The sequence below is a fragment of the Globicephala melas genome, chromosome 6 (genome assembly GCF_963455315.2).
Source record: "Globicephala melas chromosome 6, mGloMel1.2, whole genome shotgun sequence".
NCBI classification, from domain to species: Eukaryota; Metazoa; Chordata; class Mammalia; order Artiodactyla; family Delphinidae; genus Globicephala; species Globicephala melas.
This window is the reverse complement of record NC_083319.1, coordinates 35,760,240-35,780,478: the sequence shown is the minus strand read 5'-3', so window position 1 is coordinate 35,780,478 and position 20,239 is coordinate 35,760,240. Positions and strand designations below refer to the sequence as shown.

At 38.7% G+C, this 20,239-nt stretch overlaps 1 protein-coding gene across 3 annotated transcripts in view; it reads left to right on the top strand.

The window, feature by feature from the left end:
• Positions 1-19,842, top strand: part of ZCCHC7 (zinc finger CCHC-type containing 7) — a 244,343-nt gene extending 224,501 nt beyond the window's left edge. For all 3 annotated transcript variants that reach the window (XM_030884269.2, XM_030884271.3, XM_030884268.3), the window contains exons 7-9: positions 10,620-10,715; positions 16,934-17,051; positions 19,288-19,842. In XM_030884269.2, coding sequence (XP_030740129.1) covers positions 10,620-10,715; positions 16,934-17,051; positions 19,288-19,730 — 657 coding nt within the window. In that variant the 3' untranslated portion in view covers positions 19,731-19,842. The remainder of the gene's footprint in view (positions 1-10,619; positions 10,716-16,933; positions 17,052-19,287) is intronic.
• Positions 19,843-20,239: the final 397 nt, after the last annotated feature.

Genomic DNA, 20,239 nt, shown 5'->3' with positions numbered 1-20,239 from the left:
GGTAATGACTGCTTTGGGTGCAGAGTCTGGGGCTGGCTTCTGTTATCCCCCCCCACCCCCCAAAAAATGAGTTGTGTTATCTGGATGGCTGCAGACACATACGCATCCCCCTTTCTCACTGCATGGGCAGACAAGGTCGATAGCATTACAAGGTATTTGTGGCAGTGCTTGTTTCAGTTTTCAGAGCTGCCAGTTTCCAGGCGGATTTGAATTACAAAAGAAGAAGCTGGCATGAAAATTGAAAGGTTTTATCGGCTGGTCTGAAGCCTCATAGCACATTGCTTATTTATGCAGTCCATTTGCACCAGGAAATATAAAAAGGAAATACATTTTTAAAATAAGGCCATAAAGACCCAGATATGTTTAAGATGGCAAATAAAATATAGATACCTATAATATCTTTCCAGGAAACGATTTTCACTTAATGTTGCACATTACTTCAGAAGAGCATTTATGTTGCTGTCATAAATTTGTGCGTTTGTGTCACTATGTAGGTAGTCTCTGGGGATTAAGAAGGAAGCCTTTGCTAACTTACTTTAAAATTAAAATAGACAGAGGGATAGCTCTGCAGTTTGAGAGCTACATTGGATTTATTTAAATAGGGTGGTAAATTAAACTTAAACTAAAATTTTTGCATTCCATGTAAAATTAGCTATGGCCCAGTGAATAAATGCCACTACCTTTGGAGAAAATTGGGATACTTTTTAAGCCATGAAGATTTAGAACATTCAGGGGGTGAATTACTGTGATCCTTACTGTCTTGCATATGTTCATTGTTCTCTGCTTACTGAGGTTTTCTTTTTTGTTGTTGGCTTTTTTGGGGGGTAGGGGTAGAATGTCATTTACAAAAAGAAAAATCATAAATTAATAAATTTAATAGCTCCTTTTTATAAAACTTACGCTTCATTCATTTTAGTCTGCAAATATATTGGCTTTCAGATTTTGCCTAACACTTAACATTGTGAATATATAATCTGGTTGGAGTTATACCAACAGTTTACTTCTATTCTTATTACTGTAGCATAGTTTTGACTTGAAAAAGATACAGTCATGTAACCCCTTACACTCTAGGTTACGTAAAATGAAGATATAAGTATACAAACATACAGTACTTCAAGGACGTCAATAACCACACTGGTCATTTGCAACCTTCAGCCCATTGGCTTGTAAAACTTAAGAGTATCCAAAAGAGGGGTAGGGAAGAAATTACATGTACATAGGAAATATCAAATCAATAAAGCAACACCCTTTATTCTGCTGCAATTCAAATGAACACTGTTTTAGAATCTGTTTTCCAATAAAGCAAATTACTCTCTGCTAAACCATGAGAAATGCAATTTTTTGCAATTTTCGTTTTCACCAGTGTCTGGTACCTTTCTCATGTTTTCATGACCTGGACTAATTACTTCATGTAGTTTTTTTTTAACAGAGAAAATATCAAAAGCATACACGTCTGCTGCATGCTAATGTTGTGCTGTACATTTTTTCATGAATTTTCATAAGGATTTTTTCTACATAGCATGTGTGGCTTAATGATGTAATCACCCGATAGACTAGAAAATGCTCCAAAGGAGACGTTCCGGTCTGTTGTGTACATAATACATGTTTCAAAAATCTGCCTAATTAAGGAATTACCCAATGGATTGGGAGTCTGTTGGGTACATGACATAGTTTTTTAACACATAAAAAATATAGGTATATCATTATATATGGTGTTTTTAATGGCATTTTTAGGATGTAGGGGAAATTAGTAGCAGTGTCCACTGGAATGCAATTGAATTCTTTCTTTTCACTGAGGAAAACTTAAAAATCTTCATAAAGGAAGCTTTGTTTTAAAATAGTTTCAAAGCCTTTAGCTTGAGGAGAGACCTTCTTCCCCGAATTTCTCAAAGGGAAGTAATACTGTGAATATTTGTCAGAACAGTATGCAAATGGAAGGCTTTGTCTAAAATCGTGGGTGGAATAGACCTGGAATTCAGATCCCCAGGTGTGAGGACCCACCCCAGAAAAACACTGAAAATGGAGGACAAGACATTAGCCTTTGTATCTTTGGTCATATGGAATCGTTTTTTGCCTTTTCAGACTCAGCTTTGGTTCAGTTCACTGCGAAACTATTTGCCCAACTTTAAAATTTCTTCCTTTGATTCCTTTAGGCCCCAGCTGTGATTTTCCTTGAATATGTACCAGTTACATTTCTGTTGGCATTTATATTGTGAACAATACCAAAGGAAAGGGAGGGCATCCATTCTTACCCTGGCTACTTTTCATAAAACTAAATAAAATACTTAGAAAACTATATCTGATCTCTAGAGTAGGTAGTAAAAATAATATCTTCAAATAGGGGGAAAAAGTATATTTTAAATTCAAACTTTTGTTTTGCTCAAATGTCAAATTCATGCCATTAGGTCACTTCAACTAGTGGACTTTGACTATGTTGGCAAGCTTTTGGTTTGTTGTAACATTGTCTTGGCAAATCCTATTTGATTACTTGGGTTGAATATTTTAAAATACTTGAATATTGGGAGGAGGCTTGTGCTGTTAGTGAGTTTATTAAAAGAAGAAATTGGAAATATTTTTGAAAGAGTAAGGTAGTTTTCAAACATGAAAAGCATAATTGATTTGAGAGGTGTATATACAAATGTGACATAATTGATTTGAGAGGTGTATATACAAACATTGATATACAAATGTTCAGAAGGACTGGAGCTAAGCTCAGTGCTTTATCAATGTTACATTTGGTCATTAATACACTTACTTCAAGTACTTAATATATTTGCTTTTTAATATATACTCATATAACAAATTAGATTAATAAAAAACATAGTCTAGTCTTTAAGCATATGCATGATTTTAAAAATAAGTCTGTTTTGCATTCACAAGAGTAGAAAATTCCCTTTAGTTAGTGCAGTTGATTGCAGATCGTATATAGTAATGAGCTTCAACTAGATACAAGCCCTCATTGGATCAAAGTCAGTTTAGATAAGGGCAGCTCAAGGTCACAGAGAGAGATGCCCAACAGGTCATTTGCATAAAAAATTACTGTTAGAAATAGGACACTGAGGCAGCTCTGGCGTTTTGATCTCTTGGCCTTTGTCATGGAGATTCCTAGTAGTGAAGGGAGTAAGGCCAGTGTCCTAGATAATGATTAACTGTTTTAATGGCATTCATTCATTCATTCCGCACTAACTACTCATGCAGAAAAAAGGGTTATGTAAAATGACATTAGAAGAAAATCATTTGTAATCGTTGCATCGGGCTGCACTTTGAGGAGACATTAGGAGTAAATCCGTGGCATGGTAGGCTTATGCTTTATCTTCTGATATTTACTGAGTTTACTGGTGCATGAAAAGCTTTCAGCAAGAATAGCAGATGGGATGGACCTTTCATAGGTAACGCTATCTACCAGGTTATTACTTCTATATATTGATAGTAAAGTAATCTCTAAGATATCACCCTACAAATATAGATTATTTAAATGTCTGTAACAAAAAAAAAAGAAAAGAAAAAGATTTGCTTTCATAAATAGTTCATTTGGTTATCCATTGGGTCAAAGTCTTTAGATAAATCTTTTAACTTTAAAAAAAGTTCTAAAAACTACATTCATTCCCTTGCATTTAACTTTTTGTCTGCAGTACAGACATGTATGACAGAATTTTGAACTTAGATCTAATCAGTTGACACATTCTGCTTTAAATTGGACCTTTACTGTTAATTAAAAATAAAGACACGCTCCAAGGCAGAAATATTGAGTCACAAATTTATATTTCTAACACTTTAAGTAGCTGTAGGATTTTTGTTAGATCATAGTATGAAAACTTGTCCACTGGAAATAATTATTGAATTTTCACTACTGTGTTTTCTAATACAGAAATGTTCTCTAATTAGGTAAGATCTAGGCTGATTTCATTCCTATTAAATCCTAGTACATGATAGTTTATTAAAATGAGAGTATGTAGATAGTGTTTGTTATGTCATTTACTAATTAATTATTGTGAAACAGTTTAAATTTCCATAGCACAATATAAATACTGTTGCTATTTTTATTAGTAATAATGGAAGTTTTTTAACTAGTGATATTATTCAGATGAATGAACATCCAAATGTTTGCACTTCATCCAGGGGCATAAATGAACAGTGGGGCTAAATATGAAGCTTTTTGAATGAGATTTCTTTCAAGATAAAATAAGTATCAACATGAAACATGCTTTCAAAATCTTGGTTAAGAAGGATGTCTCTATTACTGGTACTATAAGACTGATTCCTGTTCTCTTTGTATTACTAATTCCTTCCTGGTTCTGCCAGAGTACATAGCTAATTCTCAAGGTAAAGTATGAGAGATGCTTAGGAAGCTGTATTAATTTATTCAGCCTTTTTAATATATCAAAGCATAATTTTATACATTGTCCCTTAATGACATAAAAATTGATATAATTTCCCAAAGTATCCAAATTATTAACAATAACTAAAATGTATTGGATGCTTACTATGGGCCGTGTACTTTATATATGCATTACCTGATTATTCATTCATTAATATTTGCTGAACTCCTACTATAGGCCTAGGCCTGTTGTAGGAACCTGGGGTACAGCACTGAACAAAAAAACAGAATCCCTTCACGTTGGGGGATAGACAAAACAAACAAGTAAAATATACAGTATGTCAGATGTAGTAAGTGCCATGGAGTTTTAAAAAAGGAAGAGAGGGAGGGTAGTGAAGCAGCGTAGGGAACACCAATTGGAAGGAGCTAGCAACGTTAAATAGGGTGGTTAGGAGGGCCTTACTAAGAAAATGACATTTGAGCCAAGACTTGAAGGAAGTGAAGGAGCTTACCATATTTACCTGGGAGAAGAGTGCTACAGACAGATGGAACAGCATTTAGTACTACTTGTAATTTCCTCAAACTTAAGCAATAAAATAATTAAATTCAGAGAAATTCTATAAAGCTTTTGCTCTGTATCCTCAATCAGTAGCAGAGATTTTCAGTATTCATATCTACTTTAAATACTTTTATTGGCTGCATAATTCATTTTCACTCTAAAATTTTAGAGGCTGTAACATCTACTCATTCACCACCTATTTATTGAGCACTTACTATGCTCTAGGTCAGGTGTTGGCAAACTTTTTTTGTAAAGAGCCAGACAGTAAATATTTTAGCTTGGCAGGCCAGTCAATGGTCTCTGTCATAACTTGATCCCTGTGGCATGAAAAGCAGCCTGGCTGTGTTCCAATAATTTATGGACACTGAATTTTGAATTGTATATAATTTTCACATATTACAAAACATTCTTTTTTAAAATTTTTAAGCCATTTTAAAATGTTAAGATCATTCTTACCTTATAGGCCATACAAAACGGGCAGGAGGCTGGATTTGACCTGCCAGCCATAGTTTGCACACTTACTCTAGATTTGGGGCATAGGGATGCATAGTGGACTAGATGAAGATCCCTCCCCTCATGCACCTCGCATTCTAGAAATGGGGAAGCAGACGATAAACATAATAAATAACCAGTTTAGTATTCTAGAGGGTGAAATAGGGAAAGGAGGATCAGGAGCACTGTGGCCTTTACTCTGAGAGGAGGTGATAGGAATGAACCACTGAAGAGTTGTGTAGTAGTGTGACTATCCTTGTGTTCTGCGCTCCCAAGGAGAAGCCAGAAGCACCCGTAGGGGTACAGGTGGCCCCTCCTGTGAGGAAGTCCCTACCTGTATCCATTCCAATGTCTGGGTATCCCTGCTAATTTAGTTCTCATCAGCTCCCCTCATAATTACTTCCTGATTCATCTTGTCCTTTTGTGTAAGATTTGAACCAATGGAACTCTTATTCCGTGGACTAAACATAAGTGAATGTATTTTCCTTCTCATGAATCAATCTAGAATTCTGGGCTCAGAGATAAATTGTCATGTATTTGCACAAACATAAGTAGAGAAACTTTTAAACATAGGTAAGTTTTTCAGAGAATGTGTATAATCGGGGGGGGGGGTGGATTATTCTTTCATTGGTTATACTCTCTGCTAACAGTTGCCAGTTAGTTGTTGAGCCCATACCATTAGCTTCACACTAGCTTCCCATGCCACATGAAGTAAATCCAGCGCTCTTCACCCTTATTTATGATCTGGCCCCTCTTCACCTTTAGAACCTCCTTTTCTCCTGGTCTTCCTTCACCTACTACACTTCCAAGTTATAGATATTTTTCAGATACTCAAATATAGCAAGCTTATGCTCACCTCAGGGCTTTGCACTACCTGTTCCCCATGCCTTATGCCCAGAATGCTGTTTCCCCAGTGGTCACATACTTGGGGGTTTTTTGTTATAAGAAATGACCTTCCCAGTGAGAGTTTCCCCCAAAGTCAATCTGAGTCACCACCAATGACTCATTTACATAACTGTTTTAATTGCCTTCATACCATTTATTACTATCTGATACTGTCCGTGTGTGTGTGTGTGTGTGTGTGTGTGTGTGTGTTGTTGGTTTTGTTCATCTGTCTTCCACCACTGGAGATGTGAGCAATGATTTTTGTCTTGCTCACTTCTCAATTAGCTGATCTTAGAACTGTATCTGGCATGTATTAGGTACTCAATAATTATTTTTTGAATAGATTAATGAAAGAATGTATATAGATGCTCATGCCATGTGCCCAGCACTCTGGTAAATGTCACTAATAGAGGCATCCTTGGACTTACATTTTGCTCTACTTCTCCCCTTCCTTTCTCCCATACACAGTGTGGTTTCTTGAAAAAGTCATCTGTGTTCTGTTCTTTAGCATCTTTCTACTTGCAATAAACCCCTTACAATCTGGCTTGTGCCTCTGCCTCTCAACTGAAACTGCTCACACCAGTTTCCAGTTGCCAACAACTTCCTGGCTGTTAAGTCCAATGGATTTTGTAGTCTTCGTTGTACTTGATTCACCAGTAGCTTTTGACAACTTCTTCCTTGAAACATTATCTGTTCTACCTTCACATCCATGGTACCCCCTCTTTTGGTTTTATTTCTTTCTCTTAAACCACATATACTCATGGTTGCAGTTTTGTATCACATCAAATAACATAGTTATCTTTTAGATGGAAAAATTATTTCTGCATAGTAATTTCATGTCTTCCCGGTGCTCTACTACCTGAACAAATTTGTAAACCGCTGCATGAGTTCACATGCTTATGTGCATACCAGTTAAAATTGTATTTAAGGGACTTCCCTGGTGGCACAGTGGTTAAGAATCTGCGAGCCAGTGCAGGGAACACGGGTTTGAACCTGTTCTGGGAAGATCCCACATGCTGGGGAGCAACTAAACCCGTGCACCACAACTACTGAAGCCCGCGTGCCACAACTACTGAAGGCCGTGCACCTAGAGCCTGTGCTCTGCAACAAGAGAAGCCACCGCAATGAGAAGCCCGCACACCACAATGAAGGGTAGCCCCTGCTCACCGCAACTAGAAAAAGCCCGTGCACAGCAATGAAGACGCAATGCAGCCAAAAATAAATAGATTAGTTAATTTTTTAAAAAACTGTATTTAATGGCTTTTAGCTAGTCTTAATTCGTGACCCACGTTTTTTATTAGAGGATATAAAACATTTGTTGACTGTGTTTTTTGTTTGCTTGTTTTTTGTTTTTTTTTCTTTGATGTGCGGACCATTTTTAATGTCTTTATTGAATTTGTTACAATATTGCTTCTGTTTAATGTTTTGGTTTTTTGGCCCGAAGGCATGTGGGATCTTAGCTCCCTGACCAGGGATCGAACCTGCATCCCCTGCATTAGAAGGCGAAGTCTTAACCACTGGACCGCCAGGGAAGTCCCTGACTGTGTTTTTGATTATATCCCAATTGGTAATAGCTGAGATTGTAAATTCCATTTTGTATTTTCATTAGAAAACATCTCACAGGTTATTGTCATCCTCGTTTTTCAATTTAGGAAATGGAGCTAAAAGTAAAGTTGTTTGAAGAAGGTTATTTTTATAACCTACAGATTATTTTCCTGTATTGAGAAAATAAAACATCCCACAAACCACCTATTCGCCACATTAAATAACAACAAAATCAGTTGACAGACCAGTTAGTTGGCCCTCTTTGTAGACACCCAATAAAGAATATAAGAAATAAACGTATCCAAGTTTATTCTCATCCTTTCAATCTCCAAAAAATATGGGGGGAATTAGTTTTTTCTCCTCCTGTTTAAAGCCCGTGCCACGTCAGGAGTTTTGCTCTATCCATCCTTTCTCTGTGTTTTCAACTTCTCCACCTCTATTAGCTTTCTAACATGTTCAGGTCTCTCCCATTCTAATAACAAACTCCACCAAATCCTCCTCCTAGGTACTGACTGATCTTATTTTGCCCCTTCTTACTCATGCTTCTTAAAATAATATATACCTACTGTCTACTTTTCTTCAACTTCCATTCATTTTTTAAACATTTCTTGTTATGAAATGTAATATACATAGTGAAAAGTGCATCAGACATATGTGTACAATTTAATAAATTAGTTATATAACACACTTAAGTTATATGACACCACTGTGTTCGAAAATAGAAAATTGCAGCTACCCTGAGACCCTCTGTGCTCTATTCTCTCCCCATAGGAAGTAACACTGTTCTGGCTTTTGTGGGTAATCACTTCCTTCCTCTTCTTTATAGTTCTACCACCTTTGAATGCATCTCCTTCACTCTTCAACCTATTGCTTTCTACTCTTTCTACCTTCTTACTGATTCCAGAATTCTCACAATAAAGTTATCCATGAACAGTGCGAAATCTAAGGGTGTTTGCCAGCCCTAATCTCACTAGGCTTCTCTGCTGTATTTGACATCGTAGATCAGTTCATCCATCTTGAAACTACTCTAAGGTCTATGACTATTCTCTGTGGCTCTGCGTTCTTTAACCTCTCCTTCTCTGTCTCTTTCACAGGCTTTTCTGCCTGCCCCTCGTGTGTTGTTGTTCCCAGGGTTCCATCTTTAGCTCACTGCTGCTCATCTGGCTATGGCGATACTGTCCACTCTGGTCATTTCAGCCTCCACTATTAATGCAGCTTTCAGATCTAATCTTCAGCACAGATGTGTTTTCTAAGCTTTATCTTACATAGATAACTGCCTGGTGGACATCTGTCTCCACCTAGATACTCAACATCCAAAAAAGACTTCATCATCTTTCCCTCTAAATTGACTCTGCCTTCTTTTCCTACCTTTTCTGAATCAGTTGTTGACACTACTGCTCACCGGTTTACCCAAGTTAGAAACCTGAAAAGCATCCTAATTTCTCTTTACCCTCTACCTAAAATTTTCCATTTGATTTACAAACAGAAATTTGTACAAAATTACAAATTTACATCTAATTCTTTTAGAGTAAATTTAAATTTTTTATATTTCAAGGGAAGCTTTACCTGAGTTCGTTACCCATCCAATGATGGGTCCTCCTTTTCACTCCATTAATACCTTGTACACGCTTCTATCACTGTGCTTACATTGTTGTCGTTATCTATTTTTATGTCTGTCATGTTCTACTGGGCTTTTATTCTCTGAGATACCTAATACGTAACACAGTATTGGGCACAATGTGGAATGGAATGAGGAGTGAGGAAGGTGAGGAAAGCACACATTGATGTTAAGAATAAAAGAATTGTTATGTTACACACTTCAATACACAGAACCATCTGAATATGGGGTCTCCACACTAAACTGTAGGAGGCAGTATTTCTTTTCTTCTTTTAACTTTATTTATTTATTTATTATTATTATTATTTTTTTGGCTGCATTGGGTCTTTGTTCCTGCACGCAGGCTTTCTCTAGTTGTGGCAAGCAGGGGTACTCTTTGTTGCAGTGCACGGGTTTCTCATTGCGGTGGCTTCTCTTGTTGCAGAACACGGGCTCTAGGTGCGCGGGCTCAGTAGTTGCAGCACGTGGGCCCTAGAGCACATGAGCTTCAGTAGTTGTGGCACATGGGCTCAGTAGTTGTGGCACACGGGCTCTAGGGCACATGGGCTTCAGTAGTTGTGGCATGTGGGCTCAGTTGTGGCCTGCGGGCTCTAGAGCGCAGGCTCAAGTATCTGTGACACACAGGCTTAGTTGCTCTGTGGCATGTGGGATCTTCCCGGATCAGGGCTCGAATCCGTGTCCCCTGCCTTAGCAGGCGGATTCTTACCCACTGCGCTACCAGGGAAGTCCCAAGAACTTTTGTTAGGTAAGTGATTCCTTAGAAATACTGCCTCCTGGGACTTCCCTGGTGGCACAGTGGTTAAGAATCCACCTGCCAAGGCAAGGGACACGTGTTCGAGCCCTGGTCCGGGAAGATCCCACATGCCGCAGAGCAACAAAGCCTGTGCGCCACAGATACTTGAGCCTGTGCTCTAGAGCCTGCGAGCCACAACTACTGAAGCCCGCACACCACAACTACTGAAGCCCACGTGCCTAGAGCCCGTGCTCTGCAACAGGAGAGACCCCCCCACACCGCAACGAGGAGTGGCCCCCGCTCGCCACAACTAGAGAAAAGACCGTGCACAGCAACGAAGACCCAATGCAGCCAAAAATAAATAAATAAAAACCTTGAGGATATATATTTTTTAAAGTTCTTTTGGAAAGAACGAGGTTTTAATTTTCTTCTGACATTCACTAAATCTTCACAAATATTCATGTTGCAGACCAAACCTGGACCACCCAAAAAGCCAAAGACCCCTTCTGGACAATCAGCCTTAGTGTATTGCTACAACTGCGGGCAAGAAGGCCATTACGGACATGTAAGTTTAAGTGGAATTTGGGCATAAAGCGTTCTGTTGTTCAGGAGTGGTTGCTGAAAGATGAGCCCGAGTAATTCTGAACACATTTCTTTTATAAACTAATATCTTGAAGTAAGACTTAATATATTTTCAACTAATTTACTTCTGTCCCTACCAGAGTAACAGATCTGTCAGAGCACATTCTTCTAAATGTTTTAAGTTTACATGCATGTTAGTCTAAAACAAATACAGCTCATAGAATCATTCAGACAAATAATAGTAGTCAATAGAATGGTTACAGTTCTCACGAGTTCTTAGGATTACTAGTACTTTGACTCAGCCAAATCGTGATTTTTAGATTTTCTATATAGTTCTCCAGTGTCTCTGGTTTTCCCCGGTACTGTGTTCAGTTAAATCTTTACCACTCACATGCAAACCCTGACACTCGCTAGTGGAAAGACAGAGGTGCTGCATCATCAGCCATCCTGCCTACCCCACAAATGCCCCAATTCCCTATCCAACCTGCATATTTCCTAACCCTAACTGAAAGGGCCAAACTGTGTGTGTTCTAGATACTGAGGTGTCAAAGCAGAAACTTGCTGCTCTGAGGTGGGAGTGAGTCTCCTAGCCAGTTATCTCATTAAGCATGAAACAGCAACAGTTCATCCCAGAGACAGGATGCAATAAGAATAGACTCACAGCCCATATGTTCTGGGAATCTTGAGACAGAGGAGGAAAGGCAGTGGCACAAGAAGTAGAAAATTTGTATGGAGAAATACACTCCCAGTCTCCAGATAGGCTTCTAATAGCCTAGAAACCAAAATATACTAATATCAAGTCAGATCTGATGACAGGAGGTGGAAAGCACACAGAGGTAGGGAGTCTACAAAATGGATAGAGGTGTGAGCAGTAGGATGGAATGGTATTGCAGGCCACGTGTTGAGTTCTGACCATGGCACTTCACCAGTGCAGACCTTGGGGACAGAGCTCTACGATACGGGGAGAGACAAAAAGTCTGGAGAAGAAAAAGTGTGGGACAGAGTCCATCAACAGATGGAGTTTTTCTTCCACATTGGGACAGCAGGACCGTGGAGTGAAGGGATAGAATATGAAAGAGAGGATGGAGCTCTGATCCTCAGTTTTAATTTTTGCTCTACTACTGACTTAACCATGTGACTTAAAACAACCCGCTTTTTCTCCCTGGTCTCCAGTTTCTTTATTTCCAAAGCAAAGAAGTTGTACAGGGAGAGCTCTCAGCACTGATTTGATATTTCCAATGTGATCAGATCCATGGTATGGGGATACAGACGGAGGGACCTTGCAGTATAATTACTTCACTTCTATAGAAATCACACTGAAAAGCTAGTTTGAGAATACCTTGTTTTTGCAAAATTATCATCTCTAGATCTTTCACTGCTCTGTGTATTCCTCCTTGTTGCCAAAACTCAGATGTTGTTTAGCGAACATATTCACATAAGCAGTCCACTGCCACACGAATCACACAGATGTACAATTTATGCTTGCTTACCTCTTTAAAGCAAAAGGGTATAATTTTAGCATTTATGTTTGTTCAATTAAGGAAAAACAGTTAGAGTTGGACACATACTGCTTACTAGTCACTCCTGTTAATGTAGATAGGAAATATATTAAAAGCATTTGGAACTTATCCCTGAAATCTAGATTTAGATAATTTTTAATTTACCATAAAGCAAATTTGGCAGCCTCATTGCTGCCATAGATGAAGAACTCTAGATTATCTACACTAATGAAGAAGATCAGTGGTGTGGCTAATCCAGAATAGTAGATAAATTATATAGCCAACTATCAATTGTCTGTGCTAATGGAGGGGACCAGCGATGTGGATAATCAAAATATAATTTACATTTAGCTTTAGAAAGTGTTTATAGTACTGTATAGCTCTGTAGAGCCACATCAGTCTAGACTGTATAGGATCCAAATAGGAGACTGGGCAGGTAGTTACAGCTGTCTGCGGGCCCCTCCCCTTCAGTTTCAGAACTTCAGCTCTATAGATGTTAATAAATAGCTTCTTCATGTGAAAGATACTCTAAGGGGAATGTGGCATCATCCTTCCCTAATTCCACTCACTGTAACTGGGGAGGCAGGGACAATCATAAGCAGCTCCATATGAGGCAAACTGCAATAGGAAACAGTACTTACCATGTAAAGAGACTACTCCAGGATGAGTGGGGCGCTGGGAATGTATCAAGAGCTCTAGTACCTTTTTGTAATTGTAATTTGCTCTTAATATTCTATAGAATCTGTCTTAGTCTCTTCAGGCTGCTATAAACAAACTACCATAGACTGAGTGGCTTACAAACAACAGGAATTTATTTCTCACCACAACCATGGTGCAGAATCAGTGTCTTGTGAGGGCCACTTCCTCATAGATGGCACTTTCTTGCTGTGTCCTCACATGGTGGAAGAGGCTAGAGAGCTCTGTGGGGTCTCTTTTACAAGAGTTCCACCCTTGTGATCTAATCACCTCCCAAAGGGTCCACCTCCTAATACCATCACCTTGGGGTTTAGATTTCAACACATGAATTGGGTGGGGGGATACACAAACATTCAAACCATAGTAGAATCTTCGACCCAAATCTTTTTTTTTTTTTTTTTTTTTTTTTTTTTGCGATATGCAGGCCTCTCATGTTGTGGCCTCTCCTGTTGCGGAGCACAGGCTCCGGACGCGCAGGTTCAGCAGCCATGGCTCACGGGCCCAGCCGTTCCACGGCATGTGGGATCTTCCCGGACCGGGGCACGAACCTGTGTCCCCTGCACCAGCAGGCGGACTCTCAGCCACTGCGCCACCAGGGAAGCCCCTAGATCTTTTATGGGTATCATTTCTTCTGGAAACTTGGTGCCACCATGGATAGTGATTTATAAAAGCAATTCTTTATGTTACCCTATAGGTTTGCCTTATAACTTTCAACACCCAAAAAAGCCCCAAAAGATCCAGAAACTCAACAACAGGTTAAATCTGAAGATAGTTGGAAGGAGGAAATTATAAAGATAAGAACCAAAATTACTGAAATAGAAAACATGATTAATAGCATCATCAAAACCAAAAGCTGGTTCTTTGAAAACATTTTCTTTTCAAAAGAAAAGAGACTTCTGGAAAAACTGCTCAAAGAAAAGGAAAAGATACAAATAAACAATGAGTGGAAAAGTGTAAATAGCTTAAAATACAGTATAATTTTTTACTTAAAGAATACTGTATAAACTTCATAAAGTTCAATGTTAGGGACTTCCCTGGCTGTCCAGTGGTTAAAACTCTGTGCTTCTACTGCAGGGGGCACAGGTTTGATCCCTGGTGGGGGAACTAAGATACTGCATGCTGCATGGCCAAAAAACAAACAAAAAATAAAGTTCAATGTTAAATCTGAAAATGCAACTAAAATAAATAATTCTCTGCAAAAATATAAATTAATCAAAATGATTGAAGAACAAACTTAGATGAACCAGTACCACTAAAGAAACTGAATTAATAATCAGAATTCTCCCCACCAAAATATACCAGACCCAGGTAGGTTTGTAGTCAAGTGTTACCAAACCTTATCTATTCAGATAGATAATCCAAAGAACACCACTCACCTTAGTCTGTGAAACTATTATAACCTAAAAATACTTCAAAATATCTACAGAATGTTACCATTTTTGTGAAATCTGAACACTTCAAAGTTATACTATTGTTTATTGGAATATTTATTAATAGTAAGAGTATTAAAACATGAGAATGGCAGGGACCAACTTTAAGACCATGGCAGCTTCTGGAAAGGGAAGGAGATGAATGGGAAGTGGGAAGGAGAGTTAGACGGAGGATCTCATTATATCGTTAATGCTTAGGGGGAAACAACTAAATTAAGGGTAAATGTTGATTTGATAAAGCTAAATGGTTAGGTACAGATTTCCATTACTTTATTTTCTATACTTAAGTGTATATTTAGAATGATTCCTAGTTTTTAAAATCTACAAATTATGTTTCTAAGTGTATGGTGGCCAGTTTGGTCAAGTATCTTAGAATTACAAGTTGACCTCTTGCTCTGTTGGTGGAAATGTAAATGGATACAGCCACTATGGAAAACAGTATGGAGGTTCCTTAAAAAACTACAAATAGAACTACCATACGACCCAGCAATCCCACTACTGGGCATATACCCTGAGAAAACCATAATTCAAAAAGAGTCATGTACCACAATGTTCATTGCAGCTCTATTTACAATAGCCAGGACATGGAAGCAACCTAAGTGTCCATCGACAGGTGAATGGATAAAGAAGATGTACATACATACAGTGGAATATTACTCAGCCATAAAAAGAAACGAAATTGAGTTATTTGTAGTGAGGTGGATGGACCTACAGTCTGTCATACAGAGTGAAGTAAGTCAGAAAGAGAAAAACAAATACTGTATGCTAACACATATACATGGAATCTAAAAAAAAAAAAATGGTTCTGAAGAACCTAGGGGCAGGACAGGAATAAAGACGCAGACGTAGAGAAAGGACTTGAGGACACGGGGAGGGGGAATAGTAAGCTGGGACGAAGTGAGAGAGTGGCATGGACATATATACACTACCAAATGTAAAATCGATAGCTAGTGGGAAGCAGCAGCATAGAACAGGGAGATCAGCTCGGTGCTTTGTGACCACCTAGAGGGGTGGGATAGGGAGGGTGAGGGGGAGATGCAAGAGGGAGGGGTTATGGGGATGTATGTATATGTATAGCTGATTCACTTGGATATAAAGCAGAAACTAACACACCATTATAAAGCAATTATACTCCAATAAAGATGTTAAGAAAAAAAAAGAATTACAAGTTGAGTATATAATGACAAAGTTATGATAAATCAGCTGAATTCTATGCAGATATTTCACATACTTTCTTCCTAAGAGGTGCAGATTTTCCCCATTATCTGAAAGTAGAGCGTTCCTGTGAAACGTTTCCTAAGCCAAAGTAGCTGTAAAGCAAAGCAGCAGTTACCTTACAACACATCTTTCTAACGAATGCAAAAAATAAATGGAGATAAAGCACAGATGCTCACAGACACAGTTCAAAGCTATGGTGGCTTGATGCCGAGATGCTGAGTGTAGTTCCTGGGGGAGGAGCTTGGTGGTGCCACTCTCACTGCTCCGGGTGCTCACTGTCTCTGTATGGTTGCTGCAAAACAAATGCTAAACACTATTTTCACTTTTCACCTTTTCTTGTAAAGGTGAAAATCCTCTTCATATTTCTTTCTGCTAGTGAAAACAGGTCTTTCATAAAAGTGAAGCGGTATAAAGCAAACTTTTTAAAAGCAGGGGATACTTGTAGTTTAATTTTCTTCAGTACCTAGCTAAGAAGCACTGAACGTTTATAATAAATTTTAGGCAAGATGGCAGAAGACAGAAGCGGAAAGTTCCAAAATGAAGCCTCTTTCAAATGAAAGACATTATTTGGTTTGAGACAAGCTGAATGGATATGTGTCACAGACCAGGATAAACAAAGCCTACTACATGGGACGTGGGTCAGGCCAAGGATGTGGATTTGGAAAGTAGCAGCTACCAGAAGGCCAGAGTCAGGAGAGTAGGGAGCTGTCCTGGGGTGAGTGAGAGGAGTGATCTCTTCTTGAGTAGGGGGAGCAAAGAGAAGAGAGGTTTCCTTCAGAATTACCTAGGAACATTTTCAAGCTAGGCACAACCCACCACCACCCTGCTCCCCACCATAAGAATCACTGCCCTTGTGAGCAGTGAGTGTTGGCTTAAAATAAGCTTGCAAAAAACTACTTGTGTGGATGAAAAGGAGTAAAGGGCTAAGAATTTACCCCCACATTGAGGGCGTAAATGTGAAGAGAAGAAGAAAAGGAGAAACCCTTGATGGAAGGCTGTTAGAAGAGACAGACAAGCAAAGAGCTGATAAAACATAATTTTAAATAAAATAAACCCTGCAACAGAGGAACAAGGCATTGCTGGGGGAGAGGGTTGGCAGGGAAGATTTAAAGAAGATAAGAAGGGTTTTGTAGGTAAAGAAATAAAGGAAGAAAATCCAAGCCTGAAAGACTAGCATGTAAGCACGATCGGGTGTTTGGCTGATCCTCCCAGTGTCCCAGCAAGACCACATCCTGCAGCCACAGTGTGAGTATCAGCAATGGGGGCTCGTCACTAATTACAGTGGTCCATAATCTTACAAAAAAAGTTGTCTGAACAGTGTGACCTTGTGACATCATAATTTCAAATACAATTTGCAGGAATGTACAGAAAGACGAATGTTTAGCCAGACCTTTCCAACATCTCCATTCATCTACTACTATGATGACAAATACGAAATCCGGGAGAGAGATCAGAGAATAAAACGAAAAGTGAAAGGTATGTTACTAGATTTCTTACTAAATCACCTTTGCAATAGTTCCTTAATTTCTTTTTTTGCACTGTCTTTGCAAACTGCTTTGTGGGCCTTTGGTTAGGACAGAAAATGTTTTTAATAGTTACTATAGAAACCGGAACTTTCTTGTTTTCTTTTCTTTTTAAAAAATTTATTTATTTAATTTATTTATTTTTGGCTGCGTTCGGTCTTCGTTGCTGCACGTGGGCTTTCTCTAGTTGCGGCGAGTGGGGGCTACTCTTTGTTGCGGTGCGCGGGCTTCTCATTGCAGTGGCTTCTCCTGTTGCAGAGCTTAGGCTCTAGGCATGCGGGCTTCAGTAGTTGTGGCTCGTGGGGTCTAGAGTGCAGGCTCAGTAGTTGTGGTGCACGGGCTTAGTTGCTCCACGGCATGTGAGATCTTCCCAGACCAGGGCTCGAACCCGTGTCCCCTGCATTGGCAAGTGGATTCTTAACCACTGCGCCACCAGGGAAGCCCGAAACTGGAACTTTCTTGATCTCCAGAAATCAAGCACCCACTTCCAAAATCCTGTGTTTTAATCTATTCACCGTGAACATTTTTCTCACATAATGATCATTTTAGAAAATGTCCAGAAAATACTTATATCCATTTATGCATGCAGAGTTCTTAAAGCTTCCTTTGAGATTTTTCTTTTAGACAAATAATTATGTTCTCCCTCTTTATATCTCTAGTATTTTTCAAGCAAAGAAAAGCTTGCCCTGCTAGGTGATTCCTGGAGCTTCCCCAAAGAAGTCATTTTTTATTGGCCACCATTATGAACAGAGCTCCAGATCCACAGCCACCCTCCATTTCTTTATTTGCTGTTGCTAACATAATGTTCTTTCTCACCAAATTATTTTATAATTTAGGCTTATTTTCTCTGCCACTCTTCTTTCTTGCCGTATGCTTCACAGTGGTTTACAAAGTTACCTTTTTTGCTTTCAGGACCAAATAGTTCTATATTTTTCAAGTTAACTCATACATTGTTGACCCTTGGCCTTTTCATTATTCTCTTCTAGACTCTCTCTGAGTTCAGGTCCTTTCAAAACGAAGATAGTAATTTTGGAGGAAAGTAGAAGAATTACCTCTCAACTTCTGCATATTTTATCTCTCTATGTAGAGAAATTATAGTACAAGAAGATAATGATTAGACAACTAAATTTTTAAAAGATTACAAAGAAATGCACCAAAATGGCATCTCTGGATTAAAGGGTTGTGGATGCTTTCTCTGTTATTTTCTCTGTACTTTTCTGTATTTCCCAACTTTTCTTTAATGAGCATTTATAACTTTTATAATCAGGGAAATATCCTTTGTTCTCCTTTTTAATTAGTTATATCAGCAACTCTGTGGCACAGATCCACTTTGAGACTCACTGTATTGGACTTTATATTTTATACTGAAGTCTATAAGTAATTATGGATACTTACTTTTGCTCTATATTCTAGAATTCAGTTTTGTCCCCTAAGTATACTACTTCGCACTCTGTCCCATTTTTTTATTGGTGACTTCTTTAATCTTTCAAGATTCTGTTGACCTTAGTTTTCATCCCTCACTATAAGCTCATCTCCCACTTATCCCATCAGAATCACTACTATCAGACGCGTACAGTAAGCGTGCCAAGTCCTGATAAAATATAACATCAGATCTGGCACTTAAACCTCTTAGATACACAAGTGTGTGCACATGTGCACACTCAGTCTCTAAGCCAGTGATCTCTACTCTGGAGGAATAATCTGGAGGAATAATCTCCTGTCCAGTATGGCATCCACCTATAAGTACTGTGGCCAGACTTTATCTTCAGAGTATAATTGAAATGTCATATGAAACTGTCAAAAGGCCACATTATACGTCTTGCTTCACCTTATCATCAAGGGCTGTCTCTTTATCACTGCAGGAACTTGAATTGGTCACACGTGACTTTTCACAAAGCTGACATGATTACTGCTCTCACTGGTCCCTGTCTCCCTTGTTGAACCTAGTTAAACTGTATTGAACAAAATAAGTATCATTGGATTTCTGGATGTTTTCCATGTTTAGAAATATAGAACTACAACCATTGAGTTTTTAGTGAGTGATTTTTTTACCTTAGTAAGGGCTCTTTAGAATGTCATATCATTAATGCATTTAAATGTCTGGCTTCCCTCTCTGCTAAGTTATTTACAGACCAATGAAAGCTCTGCATGGAGTTGCTGAATATGCAGAAATACTTTATGTTTTCCAGAACTTCAGAAGAATGGGGACTTTCCAAGGCAGTTCAAGAGGCCTCATATGGAAGCAGCAGATAAGAGGCCCCACCGTGATATGAGGAAGAGCCATGCCTCATGGAGAAGTAACACGTGGCCTCAAGAAAAGAAAGAAACCCAAAAAGAAGCCATGAACAGGACCAGCAGAGAGCGTGAGAAGCACAGGAAGGCTGACAGGTGTCATGAAGTGGATGAGGACTACCCCAGGGGCCCCAAAGTCCACTCTTCTCCTGGCACTGTCAAAACCCAGAAGCCTCACAAGCCCTTTCACCACTCATTGCATTACCACAAGCCAAGAGAAGACAGGCTGCCCAGAGAGGGCAAGAGGGTCAGGCATAAGAAAAAGGAGAGCTGTTTGGAGGATGATGGCAATGATAATTTATTTCTTATTAAGCAGAGGAAAAAAAAGTCTAAGCTGTGAGTTAGCTTCTGATTTGGCTTCCCAGTGTTTGGTCTTCATGTCTACAACATCCTGGCAATATTTGTATTACCTATGATTAAATAAAATGAGGTTTTTGTTTTTGTTTTTTTAATCTCAGCCATACCTAGAGCTATTGGACAAAGTCCTTGGAGATCTCAGTTCTCTGTGTCCAACAGGTTATTAGGTAAGAAAACAAAGATAAGCTCGGATTTCCCCTGTTCCAGGACGTCATTTTTATTCACTCAGTACCCTAGGGATAGGAAGAATTAATCTTTTCATACAAAAAATTTTTTTTAATATTTTGAAAAAATAAAAAAGCTCATTAAATGTATGCAGTGTATGAAAACTAAATCCTTGCAAGATAAATTAATGCTAATATGAAAAATTCATCACTTTTTCAGCATTCCTTTTTTTTTAATATCGGAAAGGATAATAACTATATATCTAAATCTGGCTTTTCTTGCTTCTGAAGCTGGTGTCAGAATCTTACTTTGGTCAGCGTATCACAG